This window comes from Notolabrus celidotus, chromosome 15, assembly GCF_009762535.1.
Source record: "Notolabrus celidotus isolate fNotCel1 chromosome 15, fNotCel1.pri, whole genome shotgun sequence".
Lineage (NCBI taxonomy): Eukaryota > Metazoa > Chordata > Actinopteri > Labriformes > Labridae > Notolabrus > Notolabrus celidotus.
In genome coordinates, this window is record NC_048286.1 from 34,042,163 (window position 1) to 34,065,823 (window position 23,661).

At 44.1% G+C, this 23,661-nt stretch overlaps 7 gene segments (V, D, J or C); all 7 read right to left on the minus strand.

Annotated features, from left to right (window-relative positions):
• Nucleotides 1-2,491: 2,491 nt before the first annotated feature.
• Nucleotides 2,492-3,347, minus strand: LOC117827088. The segment is given in 2 exon segments: nucleotides 2,492-2,882; nucleotides 3,189-3,347. Coding segments are annotated over 2 exon segments (423 nt in total).
• Nucleotides 3,229-4,130, minus strand: LOC117827083. The segment is given in 2 exon segments: nucleotides 3,229-3,782; nucleotides 3,992-4,130. Coding segments are annotated over 2 exon segments (483 nt in total).
• Nucleotides 4,131-11,149: 7,019 nt separating this feature from the next.
• Nucleotides 11,150-16,761, minus strand: LOC117827090. The segment is given in 4 exon segments: nucleotides 11,150-11,286; nucleotides 11,440-11,778; nucleotides 16,156-16,371; nucleotides 16,469-16,761. Coding segments are annotated over 3 exon segments (426 nt in total).
• On the minus strand, nucleotides 12,267-13,149 carry LOC117827082. The segment is given in 2 exon segments: nucleotides 12,267-12,972; nucleotides 13,069-13,149. Coding segments are annotated over 2 exon segments (489 nt in total).
• On the minus strand, nucleotides 14,961-15,939 carry LOC117827087. The segment is given in 2 exon segments: nucleotides 14,961-15,474; nucleotides 15,781-15,939. Coding segments are annotated over 2 exon segments (423 nt in total).
• Nucleotides 16,762-18,297: 1,536 nt separating the features above from the next.
• LOC117826969 lies at nucleotides 18,298-19,132 on the minus strand. The segment is given in 2 exon segments: nucleotides 18,298-18,786; nucleotides 18,915-19,132. Coding segments are annotated over 2 exon segments (435 nt in total).
• Nucleotides 19,133-21,323: 2,191 nt separating this feature from the next.
• Nucleotides 21,324-22,054, minus strand: LOC117827248. The segment is given in 2 exon segments: nucleotides 21,324-21,703; nucleotides 21,832-22,054. Coding segments are annotated over 2 exon segments (435 nt in total).
• Nucleotides 22,055-23,661: the final 1,607 nt, after the last annotated feature.

Consider the following 23,661-nt stretch of genomic DNA (forward strand, 5'->3'; position numbering starts at 1 on the left):
GTCCAATGTTTCAAGTCATTGAGAGCAGATCTTCAAATAACAGGTACCATCCTCTAACTGGGACTAGGACTGTCTTTATACTGAGGGGTTGTGTGTTTATGGCTTTTTGAAATGATATCAATCAGTGTTGAACTTGGCTGTCAGCCATCCTCAAATGTAGCAGAGAGTAGACAAGAAGAGAGAGAGGAACAAATAGAAACATACACAAACATCATGTATATCATGGTTTCAGCCCCCTTTACTCTGATCCCCCCTAAATGAAATCCAGTGCCACCACCTTCCTCCAGAAGTCACCTTACTACTAAATAGAGTCCACCTGTGTATACTTGAATCTCAGTATAAATACAGCTGCTCTCTGAAGGCCTCAGAGGTTTGTTAGAGAACATTAGTGAACCATCAGCATCTTGAAGACTAAGGAACACACCAGACAGCTCAGCAATAGAGTTCTGGAGAAGTTTAAAGCAGGGTGAGATTATTCAAACATATCCCAAGCTTTGAACTTCTCCCAGAGCACTGTTCAATCCATCATCCAGAAATGGAAAGCGTATGGCATAACTGCAAACCTCCCAAGACGTGGCCGTCCACCTAAACTGACAGGATGAGCAAGGAGAGCCTCGATCAGAGACGGTAACTCTGGAGGAGCTGCAGGGACCCACAGCTCAGGTGGGAGGATCTGTCCACAGGACAAAGATTAGTCGTGCACTCCACAAGTCTGGCTTTTATGGAAGAGTGTCATTGTTGAAATAAAGCAATGACATATCCTGTTTGCAGTTTGCCAAATGCCATGTAGGGGACACAGCAAACATGTGGAAGAAGGTGCTCTGCTCAGCTGATCCCAAAAGGGGACTTTTTGGTCTCCATGCAAACATGATGTGTGGCAGAAACAGAACACTGTGCATCATCCTGAACATGACATCTCCACCGTGAAGCATGGTGGAGGCAGCATCAAGCTGTGGGGAGGCTTTTCTTCAGCAGGGACAGGGAAGCTGTCAGAGCTGATGGGAGGATGGATGGAGCTGAAGACAGGACCATGCTGGAAGAAAACCTGTTAGAGGTTCTAAAAGACTTGAGACTGAGCCGGAGAATCACCTTCCAGCTGGACAACAACCCTAAACACACAGCCAGAGCTACAATGGGATGGTCTAGATCAAATGTACTCATGTGTTAGAATGACCCAGACAAAGTCCAGACCTGAATCCTGTTGAGGATCTGTGGCAAGTCCTGAAGTCCATTCTGACTGAAGTGGATCTGTTTTCTAAGAAGAATGGGCAAAGATTGCATTCTCTAGAGATGTGCAGAGCTGCTAGAGACAAACCCCAAAAGACCTGCAGCTGTAACTGCAGCGTAAGGGGGTTCAACAAAGTCTTGAGTCAGGGGGTCTGAATACATATGCACGCCACACTTTACAGATTTTAATTTGTACAAAGACATGAACACCACATATCAATATCCTTTCACTTCACACTCATGCACTACTTTGTTTTGATCTATCACATAAAATACCAATACAATACATTTCAGTTTGTGCTTGTGACATGAGGAAATGTGGAGAAGTTCAAGAGGCAGGAATACTTTTACAAGGCTCTGTAAATAGGCAGACAACAACTTTGATGTTTCCACCATCTATTTCTTCTTGTGTGCTGATTTGTTCTGTTGAAGAATATTCCACTCTGATTGTCATGAATGTGTATTTGGTCCTCCCTCAGTGTGTGATGAGCAGCTGGAACCACAGTGACTCTGATAAAACACAATCCTTCTGATATGAAGCTGTGGTTTGAATACCACTTCCCTCCTCTTTGAAGAGCAGTCAGATATCTGTGTTCAGGTTTTTGTACAGCCTCTTCTACACTTTGTATCACTGTGTGTCTAAAGCACAGTAGTAGAGAGCTGTGTCTGCCAGGGTTAGCTTCTTTATGGTCAGTTCAGTTGAGCTTCTTGTTGTTGCAGATTCATATCGTGTGTCTGGAATATATTTGTAACTGCTCTGTGATCTCGCTCCTTTCAAGAGTATAAACTGAGGTGCCTGAAGGTCAGACTGATGTCTGTACCAGTGGAGCGCAGGATAATCATATGTTGTCTCATAGATACATGAGAGTTTCACAGGTTGTCCTTCTGTTCCTCTGACTTCTTCTCTGACAGGAGAGATTGTGTCTGCAGTTATAAACCCTGTAAAGTAGAGGAAATGAAGCAGTTATACTAACACTGTTAATCAGTGCAAACTGTCAAATGTACAGTGTTGCTGTGAACCATCTCAGCTGTTCAGAGATTTGTGCTCTGAACCCCAGTTTACATCAATGTTTAGAAATCTTTCTATCTCACCAAATAAAAGAGCGCTCAGAATAATCCACGGCCAACGCCCCATCTCTACCAGGTTTGAATCTACAGGAGGAACAGGCTGATGTTCATCATTCAGAGTGACAACTGTTCTCTTCACAGCAGCCTTTTATTGTCAGGATGGTTGAACACAGAGGAAGAGCAACACCTGCTTGATGATGTCTCCCTCTAGTGGATGTTGTGGAGTATTGTGTTGTGTTTGCTCCAAAGGTTTTTGTACAGAGTGTTGGTGTTTCCTGTCACTGTGGGCCTCAGAGCACAGTAGTACACAGCAGAGTCAGTCAGCTGAAGCTTCTGGATCTTCAGAGGAACTGATTTCTCGTTGATTGCAGCATTAAATCTGTCTTTGTCGATCCCAGGAGCAAATTCTTTTGTATCTGCATAAAGTTTCAGCATGTACTTTGGGAAATCACCAACTTCTTGTTTGTACCAGAACAAAGTTGGACTCCTATCAGAGGTCTCAAATGTACATCTAAGTGTGACTGGATCTCCTTCAGAAGCAACAACATCCTCTGCTGGCTGGGTCACTGTGTCTTCTCCTTTACACCCTGAAGAGGAACAGAGCATGCAGAGGAAGAGATGAATAATAAAAACAGTTGACTGAAGGAGAACAAACAGAAGGTTTGAAGAATTAGCTGACCCTAGAGGTACACAGACACAAAGAATAGCATGATGGAATAGCTATGGTAACAACTGACTCATGGAGGTTAATACTAGTGACGTTTGCAAAGTGAGAAATACTGAAGAAATATCCTTTTCTGCTTTTTGTCCAGGTCACTTCAATCAAATCAGTAAATGTGTAGCTCTGTAGAAAGGTCAAGTGTTCTGGGAGGAAACATGTGGAGTTATCTTACCAAAGAAAAGAGCAGCCAGAATGATCCACAGCCAACGCTCCATCTCTACAACAAGGATTCAATCAACAGGAGGAACTAGCTGAAGTTTGTCAGTCTGTCAGTGTGACAGTACTTCTCTTCTCAGCAGCAGTTCAGAATGAGCCAATGGATGAACTCAGTGTTGATGTGGAGTATGAACTACTTGATGATGTCTCCCTCTGGTGGAGGTAAAAGTATCAACACAAGCAGAAGCTGTTAGCAGCATGTCAGAGAGACACGTTGTGTTTTTGTACAGAGTGTTGGTGTTTCCTGTCACTGTGGGCCTCACAGCACAGTAGTACACAGCAGAGTCACTCAGTGCAGCAGAGGAGATCTGGAGATCCACACGATCCCCACTTACTGTAAAAGACAGTCCAGGAACTGGATCTGATAATGGTGTTCCTGTCCCTGTGTGAGAGATGAGGAACTGTGGTGGTTCTCCTGGATCTTGATGATACCAGTAAAGTTCATCTCCAGCAGTTGCTTGTTTGGAGTATCTGAAGGACAGAGTAACAGAGCTGTTCTCTAAAGCGGACTCTTCTTTCCTCTCTGCAGTGAGATCTTCACAGCTCACACCTGAACAAAAGAAGAATAAATCAGTCTTTCTAGTTGTTCAAACAATCATTAATGATTACCAATGAGGTTATTCTGATATCAAAGTGGTTCAAGAAGCATCAAATCAAATATTTGAAGAATACTGGACAACAACAAGTAAGAGTTAGAGCTCTGTTCTAAAATGAGTTCTCATTTGGAAAACCATTCCACGTTGGTAACTCCACACGTACCCATGACAGAAGACAAAAGCAGAACAGCAATGAGTTTGTCCATGCCTCATAGGGAAGATACTGTAACTGAAGGATCAGTATGAATACAGTTTAGTGAGTTGTGTTCAGTCTGACGGTCTCAGCTGGAACCAAAGTGTTCTCTGTCATGAAGCTCCTCTGCAGTCAGGAGGAAATTCAGACTCTAGACTGGATCATCACATACCAGGAACACTTGAACAGAGAGAGACGCCCTCTAGTGGATGTTGTGGAGTATTGTGTTGTGTTTGCTCCAAAGGTTTTTGTACAGAGTGTTGGTGTTTCCTGTCACTGTGGGCCTCAGAGCACAGTAGTACACAGCAGAGTCAGTCAGTGCAGCAGAGGAGATCTCCAGGTCAAACTGCTTTGAGTCTTTGTCATGTTTGGAAGACATCCCTGCTGGTCCCTCTGAATGTTCTCCTATTAGTAAATGTGGATATGATCTGGACTTGTGTTGATACCAGAAGAGGTTTGTTGAAGAGCCAGAATACTTGCAGGAGAGAGTCACACTGTCTCCCTCAGAAACCAGCATTGTATCTCTGAGTGGTCGTATTAAATCCTCAGAGGATCCTAGAAAAGAAAGAAAGAAACATCTTACTGTGACGCTAAATATAAATTCATATACTTAGTTTCTGTTTTAAAGAGATGTGTTTATCAAATCAGGTCCAAGTTTTCCAATGTCCTCCATCAGGCTCCATCTTCTCAGCACTTACCAGTATGAAAGGAGATGATCATCATCCAAATGAAATGAAGCTGCATTGTTGTCACTTGTAGTTAATGAACAGTAGAGACAGCAGTAGAGGGAACACAGCTGCTCTTCAGTTCCAACATGAAACAGTTCATATTCTTTGTGTTGCTCCTCCTCCTCCTCTGACTCTGTCATCAGAGGAGGTCAAACTGAAGCAGAAATCTGTACACAACACCTGACTGAGTCTGTAGAGAGACAACTTTACAGAGTGTGTGTCTGAACCCAGTTTAACAGTCTGGAAGAGTCCAATGTTTCAAGTCATTGAGAGCAGATCTTCAAATAACAGGTACCATCCTCTAACTGGGACTAGGACTGTCTTTATACTGAGGGGTTGTGTGTTTATGGCTTTTTGAAATGATATCAATCAGTGTTGAACTTGGCTGTCAGCCATCCTCAAATGTAGCAGAGAGTAGACAAGAAGAGAGAGAGGAACAAATAGAAACATACACAAACATCATGTCCCAGTAGAAACAACAACACCATCAAATCTTGTTGCAGATTCACTGAAACATGAAATCAATAGGCAGACAGCAGCTTTGATGTTTCCACCATCTATTTCTTCTTGTGTGCTGATTTGTTCTGTTGAAGAATATTCCACTCTGATTGTCATGAATGTGTATTTGGTCCTCCCTCAGTGTGTGATGAGCAGCTGGAACCACAGTGACTCTGATAAAACACAATCCTTCTGATATGAAGCTGTGGTTTGAATACCACTTCCCTCCTCTTTGAAGAGCAGTCAGATATCTGTGTTCAGGTTTTTGTACAGCCTCTTCTACACTTTGTATCACTGTGTGTCTAAAGCACAGTAGTAGAGAGCTGTGTCTGCCAGGGTTAGCTTCTTTATGGTCAGTTCAGTTGAGCTTCTTGTTGTTGCAGATTCATATCGTGTGTCTGGAATATATTTCTCATCAATCCATGATCTCGCTCTTTTCCAGAGTATAAACTGAGGTGCCTGAAGGTCAGACTGATGTCTGTACCAGTAGAGGTAAACTATCTCCTCTGCTGTCTGATAGTTACATGAGAGTTTCACAGGTTGTCCTTCTGTTCCTCTGACTTCTTCTCTGACAGGAGAGATTGTGTTTCCATCTATTCGTCCTGTAAAGTAGAGGAAATGAAGTCATTGAAGTTCCTCTGTCCATGTGGCTCAGAGGAGAGAAGAGTGTTACTGTGAGGACAGAAACAACTCAACTCTGAAGTCAAGTTTCTATAAATATGAGTCAAATAATAAAGCGTGTCCTTTCTATCTTACCAAAGAAAAGAGCAGCCAGAATCATCCAGAGACAACGTTCCATCTCTACAACAAGGTTGAAATCAACAGGAGGAGCTAGCTGATGTTCAACATTCACTGTGAGAAGTGTTGTGTTCTCAGCAGCAGGTTTTATTAACAGAGTCTTTGATGGTACAGACGTAGTGCACCACCTTCCTGATAATGTCTCCCTCTGGTGGAGATGAACATTTGAGTCCAACAGTGTGGACAAAGGACTGAGAGCAGGCTGTCTTTGAACTGTGTGAAGGTCTGTAACAGCAGCACTTCAAATGTTGTTTACCAGTTTAATATTGAACTGATTTTAATAAGAGCCTAAAAATCAACAATCAATAACATGGAGATAAAACTAAGAGGACCTAGAACATAGCTCTGTAGTACACACATCATACTGCTGCTCTGCTTTCTAGTTGTTGGCCTCAGTGGAGTTTCTTTAACAGAGAGAGACGCCCTCTAGTGGATGTTGTGGAGTATTGTGTTGTGTTTGCTCCAAAGGTTTTTGTACAGAGTGTTGGTGTTTCCTGTCACTGTGGGCCTCAGAGCACAGTAGTACACAGCAGAGTCAGTCAGCTGAAGCTTCTGGATCTTCAGAGGAACTGATTTCTCCTTGATTGCAGCATTAAATCTGTCTTTGTCGGTCCCAGGAGCAAAATCTGTTGTATCTGCGTAAAGTTTCAGCATGATTCATCTCATCCCGACCTACAGGCAGAAGTTAAAAACGGCTAAGCCTGTAGTTAGGACTGTGAAGAAGTGGACGGAGGAGTCAAAGCAGGAGTTACAAGCCTGCTTTGATTGCACTGATTGGAGTGTTTTTGAAGCTGCATCAGGAAACCTCAATGAACTCACTGACACTGTGACTTCATACATCAACTTCTGTGAGGACATGTGTGTGCAGACCAGGACCTTCCGCACATACAACAACAACAAGCCCTGGTTCACACCTCAACTGAGGAAGCTGCGTCAGGCCAAAGAAGAGGCCTACAGGAGTGGGGACCGGGACCTGTTCAAGCAGGCCAGAAACAAACTGACGAGGGGGATCAAGGTAGCTAAGAGGAGCTACACTGAGAAGTTAAAACAGAGCTTCTCTGCCAACGACCCCTCAGAAGTTTGGAGAGGCCTGCGTGAAGTTACAAGCTACAGGAGACCCTCCCCCCACCCTGAAGGTAACAAAAGACTAGCTGACGACCTGAACAGCTTCTACTGCAGGTTTTCACACCCCACACCCGAACACTCTGATTTACCTGGCCCCCCCACAAGCCCCTCCCCACCCCCCTCTGACCCCCCACCTGCGCTGACGATCTGTGAAGATGAGGTAATCCAGCTCTTCCAGAGACAAAAGACCAAGAAGGCTCCAGGACCAGACGGCGTGTCCCCCTCCTGCCTGAGAGTCTGTGCTGAGCAGCTGGCCCCCATCTTCACAAAGATCTTCAACACATCGCTGGAGCTGTGTGAAGTGCCCTCATGCTTCAAAAGCTCCACCATCATCCCAGTCCCAAAGAAACCCACCATCACAGGACTCAATGACTACAGGCCTGTCGCCCTGACGTCTGTGGTCATGAAGTCCTTCGAGAGACTAGTGTTGAGCCACCTGAAAGACATCACAGGCCCCCTGCTGGACCCCCTGCAGTTTGCCTATCGGGCAAACAGGTCGGTGGAGGATGCAGTCAACATGGGTCTTAACTACATCCTGCATCACCTGGACTCCCCCAGGACCTACGCTAGGATCCTGTTTGTGGACTTCAGCTCAGCGTTCAACACCATCATACCAGACATCCTGCACCAGAAACTCACCCAGCTCACAGTGCCGGCCTCCATCTGTCAGTGGATCACCAACTTCCTGACGGACAGGAGACAGCAGGTGAGGCTGGGGAGCATCAAATCCAGCACCCGGACCATCAGCACTGGCGCCCCACAGGGATGTGTTCTCTCCCCACTGCTCTTCTCCCTCTACACCAATGACTGCACCTCAGGAGACCCTTCGGTGAAACTCCTGAAGTTTGCAGACGACACCACCGTCATCGGTCTCATCCAGGACGGAGACGAGTCTGCTTACAGACAGGAGGTGGAACAGCTGGCCCTCTGGTGTAGTCAGAACCATCTGGAGCTGAACCCGCTCAAGACGGTAGAGATGACAGTGGACTTCAGGAGAAGCCCCCCCCCACTCCCCCCCCTCACCATCCTGAACAGCACTGTGTCTACTGTGGACTCTTTCAGGTTCCTGGGATCCACTATTTCCCGGTACCTGAGGTGGACCTCCCACATAGACACAATCAGGAAAAAGGCCCAGCAGAGGATGTACTTCCTGCGTCAGCTCAGGAAGTTCAACCTGCCCCAGGAGCTGCTGATCATGTTCTACACCTCCATCATCCAGTCTGTTCTGTGTACCTCCATCACTGTCTGGTTTGGCTCTGCAACCAAACTAGACAAACACAGACTGCAGCGGACTATAAGGACTGCAGAGAAAATCATCGGTGTCGACCTGCCCCCGATCCAGGACTTGTACCGGTCCTGGGCCAGGAAACGGGCAGGTAGCATCACCGCTGACCCCTCACACCCTGGACACAAATTCTTTAAACTCCTCCCCTCCGGCAGGCGCTACAGATCACTGTGCGCCAAAACAACCCGCCATAAGAACAGTTTCTTCCCCCAGGCTGTCACTCTGATGAACACTAAACCATAACAGTGTCAGACCTGTCAGATAAATACTCTCTGTAAATATACATGTAGATATACAATGCAACAATTCTCAAGCAGAATTCCATATTTCTATTTTTTGTATTATTTAACTACTATTTTATAATGTAAAACTACCTCTGCAACTCACCACTGCACTTTATCATATTATTCTAGCCTGTACATATTAGTCAAGCTATTTGTTGTTTCTTTGTATTTATAGCTAAGGTTATTGTTATTATATTTTATTTTATTTTTTATTGTAGTTCTTATTCTTATTCTTATTCTGCCTTGTACAAAGAGAGCACAGTTTACTGAAGTCAAATTCCTTGTGTGTTCAAGCATACTTGGCGAATAAAGCTGATTCTGATCCTTGTTGTCTAGGAGACAGAAATGAAACACTTTGAGATCTCTCTAAATGTCTTTTCCTCTGGGGACTCGTGCAGCAGCATTTTGAATACGCTGAAGTTGCTGAACGACTTGTTTTGAGAGTCCTGTGAACAGACCGTTGCAGTAATCTAACCTGCTAGAAATAAATGCATGTACCTCAGCATTCCTCTAACTGACTCTTAGCTGCCAGGGAGAGAAAGTGAAGATGAGAGCTGACACTCTGTCTTTCTTTACGTTCTCTACTCAGTGTGTGATGAGCAGCTGGAACCACAGTGACTCTGATAAAACACAATCCTTCTGATATGAAGCTGTGGTTTGAATACCACTTCCCTCCTCTTTGAAGAGCAGTCAGATATCTGTGTTCAGGTTTTTGTACAGCCTCTTCTACACTTTGTATCACTGTGTGTCTAAAGCACAGTAGTAGAGAGCTGTGTCTGCCAGGGTTAGCTTCTTTATGGTCAGTTCAGTTGAGCTTCTTGTTGTTGCAGATTCATATCGTGTGTCTGGAATATATTCACCACTCCATGATCCCGCTCTTTTCCAGAGTATAAACTGAGGAAGCACTCTATTAATTTTCATTGTTATGCTGATGACACTCAGCTCTATTTATCAGTGAAGCCAGAAGAAACCAATCAGTTATCTAAATTAGGAGCTTGTCTAAAAGACATAAAGACCTGGATGACCAGAAATTTCTTACTGCTAAACTCAGGAAAAACTGAAGTGATTGTTATTGGCCCCAAACACCTCAGAGAGACTTTTTCTAATAATATAAGTACCTTAGACGGCATTAGTCTGGCATCCAGCACCTCGGCTAGGAATCTAGGAGTCCTATTTGATCAAGATTTATCCTTCAAGTCCCAAATTCAGCAAATCTCAAGGTCAGCCTGTTTTCACTTGCGCAATATTTCTAAAATTAGAAACTTCCTATCTCAGAGCGACGCAGAAAAACTAGTCCATGCATTTGTTACCTCCAGGTTAGATTACTGTAACTCCCTCTTATCAGGCTGCCCCAATAAGTCTCTAAAGATTCTTCAGCTAGTTCAAAACGCTGCAGCTCGAGTATTGACTAAAACTAGGAAGAGAGAGCACATCTCTCCAGTGTTAGCTTCTCTACACTGGCTCCCAATAAAATGTAGAATAGAATTTAAAATCCTTCTTTTAACCTACAAAGCCCTTAAAAATCAGGCACCCTCGTATCTTAAAGAGCTCATAGTGCCCTATTACCCCTCTAGAACTCTACGCTCCCAACATGCAGGCTTGCTAGTTGTACCTAAAATCTCTAAAAGTAGTATGGGAGGTAGAACCTTCAGTTATCAGGCCCCTCTCCTTTGGAATCATCTACCAGTCAGGGTCCGGGAGGCAGACACCCTCTCCACTTTTAAGAGTAGACTTAAAACTTTCCTTTTTGATAAAGCTTATAGTTAGAGCTGGATCAGGCTTGGACCAGCTTTTGTCATGCTGCTATAGGCCTAGACTGCCGGGGGAACTGGCACACTGACACACTGGGATCCTAGCTCACCTTCTTCCCCCCAACCCCTTCATCACTTACTTTAACTCTGCCTGTCCCATTAAAGTTACTAACCATAGACCTTTCTGGAGTCCCTGAGCTCCATTGTCTCGTAGATTCCTCTGAGCTGCCGTTGACGTCCTCCTGCTGTGGACGATCTGGACTCCAGCTGATACGGACGTGCTGGACTCCAGCGGCAACAGCTTCTACGACTCGTCTCATCACTATCACCTCTCTCTCTTACTCCCCTCTATCTGTCTTTCCAGACCCAACTCAGTCGAGGCATGATGGCTGTCTAACATGAGTCTGGTTCTGCCTGTTAAAAGGAAGTTTTTCCTCACCACTGTAACTAGCTAAATACTGCGATGTGCAATGCTCATGGTGGATTAAGGTGGGGTCAGACTGAGTCTTACCCTGTCTTGGTGTTGGGTCTCTGTTCATAATTTGACATAGTGTGGTCTAGACCTCCTATGTTTGTAAAAGCGTCTTGAGATAACGTTTGTTGTGATTTGGCGCTATACAAATAAAGATTGATTGATTGATTGATTGAGGTGCCTGAAGGTCAGACTGATGTCTGTACCAGTAGAGGTAAACATAATCATCTCCTGTCTGATAGTTACATGAGAGTTTCACAGGTTGTCCTTCTGTTCCTCTGACTTCTTCTCTGACAGGAGAGATTGTGTCTGCAGTTATAAACCCTGTAAAGTAGAGGAAATGAAGCAGTTATACTAACACTGTTAATCAGTGCAAACTGTCAAATGTACAGTGTTGCTGTGAACCATCTCAGCTGTTCAGAGATTTGTGCTCTGAACCCCAGTTTACATCAATGTTTAGAAATCTTTCTATCTCACCAAATAAAAGAGCGCTCAGAATAATCCACGGCCAACGCCCCATCTCTACCAGGTTTGAATCTACAGGAGGAACAGGCTGATGTTCATCATTCAGAGTGACAACTGTTCTCTTCACAGCAGCCTTTTTATTGTCAGGATGGTTGAACACAGAGGAAGAGCAACACCTGCTTGATGATGTCTCCCTCTAGTGGATGTTGTGGAGTATTGTGTTGTGTTTGCTCCAAAGGTTTTTGTACAGAGTGTTGGTGTTTCCTGTCACTGTGGGCCTCAGAGCACAGTAGTACACAGCAGAGTCAGTCAGTGCAGCAGAGGAGATCTCCAGATCTACACGTTTCTCCTCTTTGTTAATGTCAGCTAAGAAACCAGAGTCAGGTGGATGAATGGATCTGTCCTCTCTGATGGAGAGCAGGAACTCTGGTCTGGTTCCCTGGTTTTGTCTGTACCACTGGATGTTGTAAATAGCACCTTCATATGAACAGGTCAGTTTGATGTTTCTCCCCTCTTCAACATGTTCTTCAGTCCTGTTTGGTGTTATGATGCTCATGGAGGCCAGGGCTGTAAAATGAGTATTATTCATGTCAGTTGGTCTCCCAGAGATTGTGACACCAAGAGAGTGAAAAACAGTCCTTTACTTGATCTGTTATCCTGGAACATTGTGAGAGTGTTCAAAGAGCAAACGTCTCTCTCAGTCACTGAAAACGTCACCTTACCCAGTTCAACCTGTTCTTATGAAATGTTGACCAAATATCTGGTTCCAGCAGTGAAAGTTTGATGTGTGTTCTAACACTTACCTATGAAAGTAGAGGAAAGTAAAAAGAGGTAAAGCCACATGTCTTTGGAGGAGTTGAAACAGACAGCAGGAGAGTAATGTTCTTCTACTGTTATAGAATGAAAACACAAAGAAGCCTCTTTGCTGCTCAGCTCTTCTCCTCAACGCTGAGCTGACTGAGCTCTCAGTTTCTCCTTTCTGATCTGGAGAGAGAGGGATTCTCATTGGTTGAGTTCCACAGCAGTGGGCGGGGCCAGAGAAGAACTTTTAAAGAGATGGTCTGCCTTCCAAAGAAACACCTCTAGTTGGTTTGATTTCAGAAACTTCATCTCAGAAAGATTGATTCATTGGAGAGTGAATCACTGATGTTTGACAGTGTACCACGCCCTCTAGTGGACCTCCTGGAGGTCTGGTTCCTTTGCTCCAAAGGTTTTTGTACAGAGTGTTGGTGTTTCCTGTCACTGTGGGCCTCACAGCACAGTAGTACACAGCAGAGTCACTCAGTGCAGCAGAGGAGATCTGGAGATCCACACGATGGTTTTTGTCACTCATTGCAGCAGACAGTCTAGGATCTGGATCTGATATTATCCCAGCTGATGTGTGAGAGATGAGGAACTGTGGTGGTTCTCCTGGATCTTGTCTATACCAGAAGAAATAATCATCTCCAGCAGCAGCTCTGGAGTATCTGAAGGACAGAGTAACAGAGCTGTTCTCTAAAGCGGACTCTTCTTTCCTCTCTGCAGTGAGATCTTCACAGCTCACACCTGGAGGAAGAAACATCATTATATTATTACTTTTGAAAGTCAAAGATTGATGGTTCAGCAGATGATATTATGGTCATGCTGATTAATCCAACATACCTGATAGAATAGAGAGATAAAGCAGTGAAACAACACAAGTGTGTAACGTCTGCATGTTGACTCAGTGTTTGTGTTTTTAGTCTTGCTGTCTGCTGATGTTGAAGTTCCTCTCTCTGCTATAGTTCAGTAACAGCTTAGCTCCTCCTTGGATCAGTCTGTCTGCTCTTAGATCTGTGATTCTCACTCCTTCACTTACACTCAGTGTCAGAGAGATAGCTGCAATGATTTAGAGTCCAACTCCTCTTCTTTGTTTTACAAACACAAGACAGACTGTAGCTGTGCATCTGAAGTCTTTTGATTTGATCCTCAATGATATAAAGTCTGTGGATGAACATGAAATGAGCTGAAAGAAAGTCTTCAGCTCTACATCACAGAATGAGAAGGACCTGATTTCCTGAGACCCTTACTTTGATGCTGAAGTAAGGACAACATTTTAGGCAAGGCAAGGCAAGGCAGCTTTATTTCTATAGAACATTTCATACCTGAGGGCAACTCAATGTGCTTTACATTCAAACATTAACAGCATTGGAAACATTCAGACAGGCATTAAAGAACAGAATTAAAATGACAAATATAATAAAACAGAAAAGAAAAGGAACATTAGAAATATATTTCAAACAATACAATAAATCAATAATGAGCTAAGATAGGAAGGCAGTGGGAAATCAAAAGGTCTTAGTCTTTGATTTAAAGAGGTGAGAGTTGGAGCAGACCTGCAGCTTTCAGGGAGTGTGTTCCAGATATGTGGAGCAGAATGACTAAACGCTGCTTCACCATGTTTCCTTCTGACTCTAGGGACTGAAAGCAGACCAGGACCTGAGGACCTCAGAGGTCCAGGTGGTTCATACAGTAGCAGCAGATCAGCCTAACCCATTCAGGTCTTTATAAACCATCAGCAGGATTTTAAAGTCTATTCTCTGACAGACAGGAAGCCAGTGTAGAGATCTAAGAACTGGAGTGATGTGGTCTACTTTGTTGGTCCTTGTTAGGACTGGAGCAGCAGCATTCTGTATGAGCTGCAGTCCTCTGATGGACTCTTTAGGGAGTCCTGTAAAGACCCCGTTACAGTAGTCTAGTCTGCTAAAGAGAAACACATGGAGGAGTTTTTCTGCATCCTGCTGAGACATGAGTCCTTTAACCCTTGATATATTCTGAAGGTGATAGTAGGCGGACTTTGTAATGGTCTTCATGTGGCTGCTGAAATGAAGGTCTGAGTCTAAGACTACACCAAGGTTTCTGGCTTGGTTTGAACATTTCATCTGTGCAGATTGGAGCTGAGCAGTAACCTTTAACCTTTCTTCCTCCAAAAACAATCATTTCAGTTTCTTCTTTGTTGAACTGAAGAAAGTTCTGTCTGGTCCAGTCCTTGATTTGTTCAATGCATTTCCTCAGTGTTTGTATGGGACTATAATCCCCTGGTGATATGGTGATGTAAATGTGTGTGTCATCTGCATAGCTGTGGTATTTTATTTGGTTGTTTCTTATTATCTGACCTAAGGGGAGCATGGAGATGTTGATCAGCAGAGGCCCCAGAATGGATCCCTGAGGTACTCCACACACCATTTTCATCCACTCAGATGTGTGATTACCTTTAGACACAAAATAGTCCCGCTCATTTAAATAGGACTTAAACCAATTTAGTACTGCACCAGAGAGTCCCACCCAGTGTTCAAGTCTGTCCAGTAGTATCTTGTGGTCAACCGTATCAAAAGCAGCACTGAGATCAAGTCATACCAAAACTGAAATTCTGCCATTGTCTGTGTTTAAATGAATATCATTGAGGACCTTGACAAGAGCGGTCTCTGTGCTGTGATGGGAATCCTGATTGGAAGACATCAGAACAGTCATTTATCATTAGATCATTGTTCAATTGTTGAAAAACTGCTTTTTCAATACACAACAAAACCTTCTGTAGCTCTGTGTTTGAACCATTCTTCATTTCCCTTTTTACATCGACAGAAAAATACACTCATGATTTAGTCTCCATCACCACACTCAATTTAAGTTGGAGAGGGAGAGACGCCCTCTAGTGGATGTTGTGGAGTATTGTGTTGTGTTTGCTCCAAAGGTTTTTGTACAGAGTGTTGGTGTTTCCTGTCACTGTGGGCCTCAGAGCACAGTAGTACACAGCAGAGTCAGTCAGCTGAAGCTTCTGGATCTTCAGAGGAACTGATTTCTCCTTGATTGCAGCATTAAATCTGTCTTTGTCGGTCCCAGGAGCAAATTCTGTTGTACCTGCGTAAAGTTTCAGCATGTACTTTGGGAAATCACCAACTTCTTGTTTGTACCAGAACAAACTGGGGTATGTAACAGTGGTCTCAAATGAACATCTAAGTGTGACTGGATCTCCTTCAGAAGCAACAACATCCTCTGCTGGCTGGGTCACTGTGTCTTCTCCTTTACACCCTGAAGAGGAACAGAGCATGCAGAGGAAGAGATGAATAATAAAAACAGTTGACTGAAGGAGAACAAACAGAAGGTTTGAAGAATTAGCTGACCCTAGAGGTACACAGACACAAAGAATAGCATGATGGAATAGCTATGGTAACAACTGACTCATGGAGGTTAATACTAGTGACGTTTGCAAAGTGAGAAATACTGAAGAAATATCCTTTTCTGCTTTTTGTCCAGGTCACTTCAATCAAATCAGTAAATGTGTAGCTCTGTAGAAAGGTCAAGTGTTCTGGGAGGAAACATGTGGAGTTATCTTACCAAAGAAAAGAGCAGCCAGAATGATCCACAGCCAACGCTCCATCTCTACAACAAGGATTCAATCAACAGGAGGAACTAGCTGAAGTTTGTCAGTCTGTCAGTGTGACAGTACTTCTCTTCTCAGCAGCAGTTCAGAATGAGCCAATGGATGAACTCAGTGTTGATGTGGAGTATGAACTACTTGATGATGTCTCCCTCTGGTGGAGGTAAAAGTATCAACACAAGCAGAAGCTGTTAGCAGCATGTCAGAGAGACACGTTGTGTTTTTGTACAGAGTGTTGGTGTTTCCTGTCACTGTGGGCCTCACAGCACAGTAGTACACAGCAGAGTCACTCAGTGCAGCAGAGGAGATCTGGAGATCCACACGATCCCCACTTACTGTAAAAGACAGTCCAAGAACTGGACCTGATAATGGTGTTCCTGTCCCTGTGTGAGAGATGAGGAACTGTGGTGGTTCTCCTGGATCTTGTCTATACCAGTAGAAATAATCTCCAGCAGCAGCTCTGGAGTATCTGAAGGACAGAGTAACAGAGCTGTTCTCTAAAGCGGACTCTTCTTTCCTCTCTGCAGTGAGATCTTCACAGCTCACACCTGGAGGAAGAAATGAACTCTCTGTGATTTCCTGCTTTAAAGGGTTGTCCTGTTAAAGTGAAGGATTGATCTGTGTAGGATTAGTAGTCTCACCTACCTGTTAGTAGGATCAGAAACACTCTGGAGAGCAGACTGAAGTGCACTGACTCCATCTCAGAGATGTGAGCTGACTGTTAGAACCAACACTGTGAATGTTCTGAAGCTCACTCAGAGTGTGTCTCCTCCCTTCACCTCCTCCTCAGATACAGAGTGTACCCTGCTGTGATGCTTCTTCTTCTAATGATGGAAGAAGTCAGGTGATTGGCTGGCAGGATGATGCTTGTTCAGCATGAATGTCTTTTATTTGGGTCAGTGTGTTTATTTCTGGCTTCAGCCTCCATCTTTTCTGTCTCTGCTTCCATCTGTGTTTGACATTTACTCTTATTATTGGCCTTTTCAAAGACAGCTGACTTCAGCATTAGAGTCACCATTAATCTGTTCATAGAAAAGACGGATTATTACTCACTTATTATTATTTACAAAGTTAGATTTTTGGCCTTTTTGCCTTCACCGTATGGGACAGCTGAAGAGAGACAGGACATGTGTGGAGCAGAGAGCGGGGGAAGACATGCAGGAGATGGTCGACCGGCCGGGAATGGAACCAGATCTCCTTTGGAACTAAAGGGAGACTAAGCTGAGACTTTTTACAACTTCTTTCTGGAGGCAAGAATGAGAAACAGGAGACATAAGCTATCGTCTCATTGTGCTTTCAAACAGATCTCCTTGTTGTCTAGGAGACAGAAATGAAACACTTTGAGATCTCTCTAAATGTCTTTTCCTCTGGGGACTCGTGCAGCAGCATTTTGAATACGCTGAAGTTGCTGAACGACTTGTTTTGAGAGTCCTGTGAACAGACCGTTGCAGTAATCTAACCTGCTAGAAATAAATGCATGTACCTCAGCATTCCTCTAACTGACTCTTAGCTGCCAGGGAGAGAAAGTGAAGATGAGAGCTGACACTCTGTCTTTCTTTACGTTCTCTACTCAGTGTGTGATGAGCAGCTGGAACCACAGTGACTCTGATAAAACACAATCCTTCTGATATGAAGCTGTGGTTTGAATACCACTTCCCTCCTCTTTGAAGAGCAGTCAGATATCTGTGTTCAGGTTTTTGTACAGCCTCTTCTACACTTTGTATCACTGTGTGTCTAAAGCACAGTAGTAGAGAGCTGTGTCTGCCAGGGTTAGCTTCTTTATGGTCAGTTCAGTTGAGCTTCTTGTTGTTGCAGATTCATATCGTGTGTCTGGAATATATTTGGAACTGCTATATGATCTCGCTCCTTTCCAGAGTATAAACTGAGGTGCCTGAAGGTCAGACTGATGTCTGTACCAGTGGAGTGAAACACCTTCATCTCCTGTCTGATAGTTACATGAGAGTTTCACAGGTTGTCCTTCTGTTCCTCTGACTTCTTCTCTGACAGGAGAGATTGTGTCTGCAGTTATAAACCCTGTAAAGTAGAGGAAATGAAGCAGTTATACTAACACTGTTAATCAGTGCAAACTGTCAAATGTACAGTGTTGCTGTGAACCATCTCAGCTGTTCAGAGATTTGTGCTCTGAACCCCAGTTTACATCAATGTTTAGAAATCTTTCTATCTCACCAAATAAAAGAGCGCTCAGAATAATCCACGGCCAACGCCCCATCTCTACCAGGTTTGAATCTACAGGAGGAACAGGCTGATGTTCATCATTCAGAGTGACAACTGTTCTCTTCACAGCAGCCTTTTTATTGTCAGGATGGTTGAACACAGAGGAAGAGCAACACCTGCTTGATGATGTCTCCCTCTAGTGGATGTTGTGGAGTATTGTGTTGTGTTTGCTATCATTAGATCATTGTTCAATTGTTGAAAAACTGCTTTTTCAATACACAACAAAACCTTCTGTAGCTCTGTGTTTGAACCATTCTTCATTTCCCTTTTTACATCGACAGAAAAATACACTCATGATTTAGTCTCCATCACCACACTCAATTTAAGTTGGAGAGGGAGAGACGCCCTCTAGTGGATGTTGTGGAGTATTGTGTTGTGTTTGCTCCAAAGGTTTTTGTACAGAGTGTTGGTGTTTCCTGTCACTGTGGGCCTCAGAGCACAGTAGTACACAGCAGAGTCAGTCAGCTGAAGCTTCTGGATCTTCAGAGGAACTGATTTCTCCTTGATTGCAGCATTAAATCTGTCTTTGTCGAACTCAGGAGCAAATTCTGTTGTATCTGCATAAAGTTTCAGCATGTACTTTGGGAAATCACCAACTTCTTGTTTGTACCAGAACAAAGTTGGACTCCCAAAAGAGGTCTCAAATGAACATTCAAGTGTGACTGGATCTCCTTCCAAAGCAGTGACATCTCCTGCTGTCTGAATGACTCTGTCTTCTCCTTTACACTCTGGAGAAGAAGAGAACATAAAAAGAAGAGTTCAATTCAAAATGTATCAAAAGAAAAACTAGTTTGAAGAAGTAATCAGTTTGTAAAAAACACAGCAACATGCAAAAAGGAATCAAATCATCTTGTACTTTGTGACTGAGCAAAGAAAAGAGCAGCCAGAATGATCCACAGCCAACGCTCCATCTCTACAACAAGGATTCAATCAACAGGAGGAACTAGCTGAAGCTCTTTAATCCAGAGTGACTAGAACTCTCTTCTCAGCAGCAGTTATTTGAAGGCAGGTGCTGGAGAAGTGGAGCAACTACTTGATCATTTGGCCCTCTAGTGGAGGTTAAAGCACATGAAGACAATGTTCCACCAGCATGTCAGAGAGACACGTTGTGTTTTTGTACAGAGTGTTGGTGTTTCCTGTCACTGTGGGCCTCAGAGCACAGTAGTACACAGCAGAGTCACTCAGCTGAAGCTTCTGGATCTTCAGAGGAACTGATCCTGAGTAGGACGAGGAATTCAGTGTGGAGGAAAATCTCTTCTTAAACTCATCTGGTGTGTTTCCTTCATCTCCTCTGACGCGACTCAGGATGAATGTGGGGCTGTTGTTTCCCTCCTGTTTGTACCAGTAGAGATAATTATTTGTTGAACTGCTGGTATATTGACATCTAAGTGTGACTGTCTCTCCTTCAGGAGCAGTCACATCTCCTTCTGGTTGCAGCACGTTGTCTTTTTGTCCTCTGCATTCTGTTAAACAGCAACAAGTAATATTAGATCAGTGTTAAAGATTGATGTCAGTGCTGGAATGATATCAAATAAACAGAGTTAGAGTTCATACCAAGACACACAGCAGCCAGCAACACTGAGATAAACAGAGGCATCATATCTGCAGTGTTAATAACTCTGAGCTACAGCAAGTCTAAAGAAGGCTGTGATCTCTCTGTTGAGTCTACATCAACACTAAGTTGGAGGATTAGGAGGAGGAGCCTGATCACAGTGACAGGTCTCATTCTCAGCCCTGAGTTATTCCATCAACTAACAGCTCTACACTAAACACATCATCCTGCTTGTGGTGGATTCTTGGATTATTAACTTGACTCTCATACAATGAAGACTCAGGAGACTCTGATGGCTTACGTTCTGATAGTTCGTGTCGAGCTCTGCAGAGGAGAAATGACATTAACAGCACACAGGCAGGAGAGTGCAGAGCAATGCAAAGTCCGTTCTTTCAGAGCATCCCTCTGGTCTGGTATTTCTCCCCTCAGATGAAGCTACAGTGAGATACTCAGACCTAGACTATGGTTATCATCAGAGTTTGTAGAGGCGGCGGTGTTCTAGCTTGGAGACTCTGAGTCTCACCAACAGATATGATCAGGATTGACTTTTTAGACCATTCAGTTTATTCATTGTTCTTCATTCTTATTCAGACAAACAGTGACCAAAACACAACAGAGTAGAACAAAACATAGAACAAAACCATGCCATGACAGGAAGAGCTGCACCTACATTTACAATGTAACATGCACATACACATACAGGGAAGGGGTGGGATAGGATCCCAGTGTGTCAGTCTAAGCCTATAGCAGCAGAACTAAGACCTGGTCCAAGCCTGATCCAGCTCTAACTATAAGCTTTATCAAAAAGGAAAGTTTGAAGCCTACTCTTAAAAGTAGAGAGGGTGTCTGCCTCCCGGACCCTGACTGGTAGATGATTCCAAAGGAGAGGGGCCTGAGAACTGAAGGCTCTACCTCCCATACTACTTTTAGAGACTTCAGGTACGATGAGCAGGCCTGCATGTTGGGAGCGTAGTGGTCTAGAGGGGTCACTATGAGGTCTTTAAGATATGAGGGGGGCTGATTTTTAAGATCTTTGTAGGTTAAAAGAAGGATTTTAAATTCTGTTCTAGATTTTAAAAGGAGCCAGTGTAGATCTTCCCCTTACACCTTACTCACACATCTACAGGTTGCTGACGTCTGAATACAGATGAAGTATCTATAAGGTAAATATTGTGTTGACCGGACTCTCTAAATGCCACCCAGGGGTCCCAGGTCTTGTGAAACAGCTGTGGGCTACCTCTGATGGAGCAGGTTGTTTTCTCCAAAGGAGCACATGAACTGACCTCATTAATCCATTGAATAATGTTTGGAGGGTGGACATGATTCCACTGAGACGTGATGCATTTCTTGGCAGCTGTAGTGGCTAGGCTCACCAAACCCTTTAAACTTTGGGAGGGGAGCTTGAAGTGGGTCAAGTCCCCGAGCATCACTATCATAGGTGTGTGATCAGGATTTAGGAAGAGGACCTTGACTGTTATGGCAGCTTTCTCTTATCACCCAGCTCTGTCTTCTGACTCTGAGAGACTCTACAACTCCTAGGAGAGAGGATACTCTGCTCCTAAAGAGGCCTGGGACCTGAAGATGGACCTAGCAGGCCTCAGCATAATCTTACACCAGGAGACACTCAGATCTGAACATGAATAGATCCAGAACGCTACCAAGATCCCATCACACCAATCATTGGAGGTTTTCTTTTCAGGGGTGTGTCTCCCTCTAGTGGATGTTGTGGAGTATTGTGTTGTGTTTGCTCCAAAGGTTTTTGTACAGAGTGTTGGTGTTTCCTGTCACTGTGGGCCTCAGAGCACAGTAGTACACAGCAGAGTCAGTCAGCTGAAGCTTCTGGATCTTCAGAGGAACTGATTTCTCCTTGATTGCAGCATTAAATCTGTCTTTGTCGGTCCCAGGAGCAAATTCTGTTGTATCTGCATAAAGTTTCAGCATGTACTTTGGGAAATCACCAACTTCTTGTTTGTACCAGAACAAAGTTGGACTCCCAAAAGAGGTCTCAAATGAACATTCAAGTGTGACTGGATCTCCTTCCAAAGCAGTGACATCTCCTGCTGTCTGAATGACTCTGTCTTCTCCTTTACACTCTGGAGAAGAAGAGAACATAAAAAGAAGAGTTCAATTCAAAATGTATCAAAAGAAAAACTAGTTTGAAGAAGTAATCAGTTTGTAAAAAACACAGCAACATGCAAAAAGGAATCAAATCATCTTGTACTTTGTGACTGAGCAAAGAAAAGAGCAGCCAGAATGATCCACAGCCAACGCTCCATCTCTACAACAAGGATTCAATCAACAGGAGGAACTAGCTGAAGCTCTTTAATCCAGAGTGACTAGAACTCTCTTCTCAGCAGCAGTTATTTGAAGGCAGGTGCTGGAGAAGTGGAGCAACTACTTGATCATTTGGCCCTCTAGTGGAGGTTAAAGCACATGAAGACAATGTTCCACCAGCATGTCAGAGAGACACGTTGTGTTTTTGTACAGAGTGTTGGTGTTTCCTGTCACTGTGGGCCTCACAGCACAGTAGTACACAGCAGAGTCACTCAGTGCAGCAGAGGAGATCTGGAGATCCACACGATGGTTTTTGTCACTCATTGCAGCAGACAGTCCAGGAACTGGATCTGATATTATCCCAGCTGATGTGTGAGAGATGAGGAACTGTGGTGGTTCTCCTGGATCTTGTCTATACCAGAAGAAATAATCACTGAGAGCAGCAGCTCTGGAGTATCTGAAGGACAGAGTAACAGAGCTGTTCTCTAAAGCGGACTCTTCTTTCCTCTCTGCAGTGAGATCTTCACAGCTCACACCTGGAGACACAAGGCAGTGCATCAATTGAATCTTCATCAGATGTTACTGAAATGAACTCTTTTCATAAAGCATAACTTATCTTAACTTTAACATACAAAATGTCATCAGTAGAGTTCTTTTCAAAGTTAGATATCTTTCTTATCAAACATTCACACATACTGAAAATGACTGAAACCATGAACACAGCAGCAGCAGCAGCAAGTTTGTCCATGTTAGCAGAGAGAAATGCTGGAACTGAAGGATCAGTAGGAGTCACTTTGGTGAGCTGTGTTTGGTCTGATGATCACAGCTTCAATCACACAGGTCTCTGTCATGAAGCTCCTCTGCAGTCAGGAGGAGGAGACTCATATGTTCAAACTATTCATTTCTGAAGCTCTTCATCACAAATGTCTCATGAGGGAGAAGACTCTAGACCAGGGGGTCTCAAACCTTTTGGAGCCAGGGACCCCTTACAGGTGAGGAAACTGTCCAAGGACCCCCTCATGATTGTAACCCAGATTAAACACATTAGTGATGTGTCCTGATCAGAAGCTGCGGCTCTGAGAGTCCATGCTTTATAGTGGATCAGAAGAGCCGGCTCACATCCAGAGAGAGCCGGCTCCCAGTTAGTTCCTGTCCCTGCTTAGCTCTCTCAGTGCTCAGCCCCAGCTCTGCTCACAGCAGAACTTTGTTTTGATTGGTCAGCATGGCGGCCATGCGGCCAATCACGTGTGAGGATATAGGATCCAGGTGATGGAGGGGAGGCTGTGTATCGTGGCTTCATCTGTTCCTTCAGAGAGGGTTAGGGTTAGGGTTCTTCTCAAAGACCGGGCAAATACTCACTGAGAGGAGAAACCGGATCAGACCATCAAAGCTGAGGACATTAGTAATGTTTGATCCAGTTTGGTTCTGGTTCTGGTTCTGTTTGCTTGAGTTCAGTTCTGGATTGGTTCTGGCCCGATTCTGGTTTGGTCCGGTTCTGGTTCGGTTCTGGTTTGGATCTGGTCCGGTTCTGGTTCGGTTCTGGTTCGGTTCTGGTTTGGTTTGGTTCGGTTCTGGTTCAGTTCTGGTGCAGTTCTGGTTCAGTTCTGGTAGGGTTCTGGTTCGGTTCTGGTTCGGTTCGGTTTGGTTTGGTTCTGGTTCGGTTCTGGTCCGGTTCTGGTCCGGTTCTGGTACGGTCCGGTTCTGGTTCGGTCCGGTTTTGGTTCATTTCTGGTTCGGTTCTGGTTCGGTTCTGGTCCAGTTCTGGTACGGTCTGGTT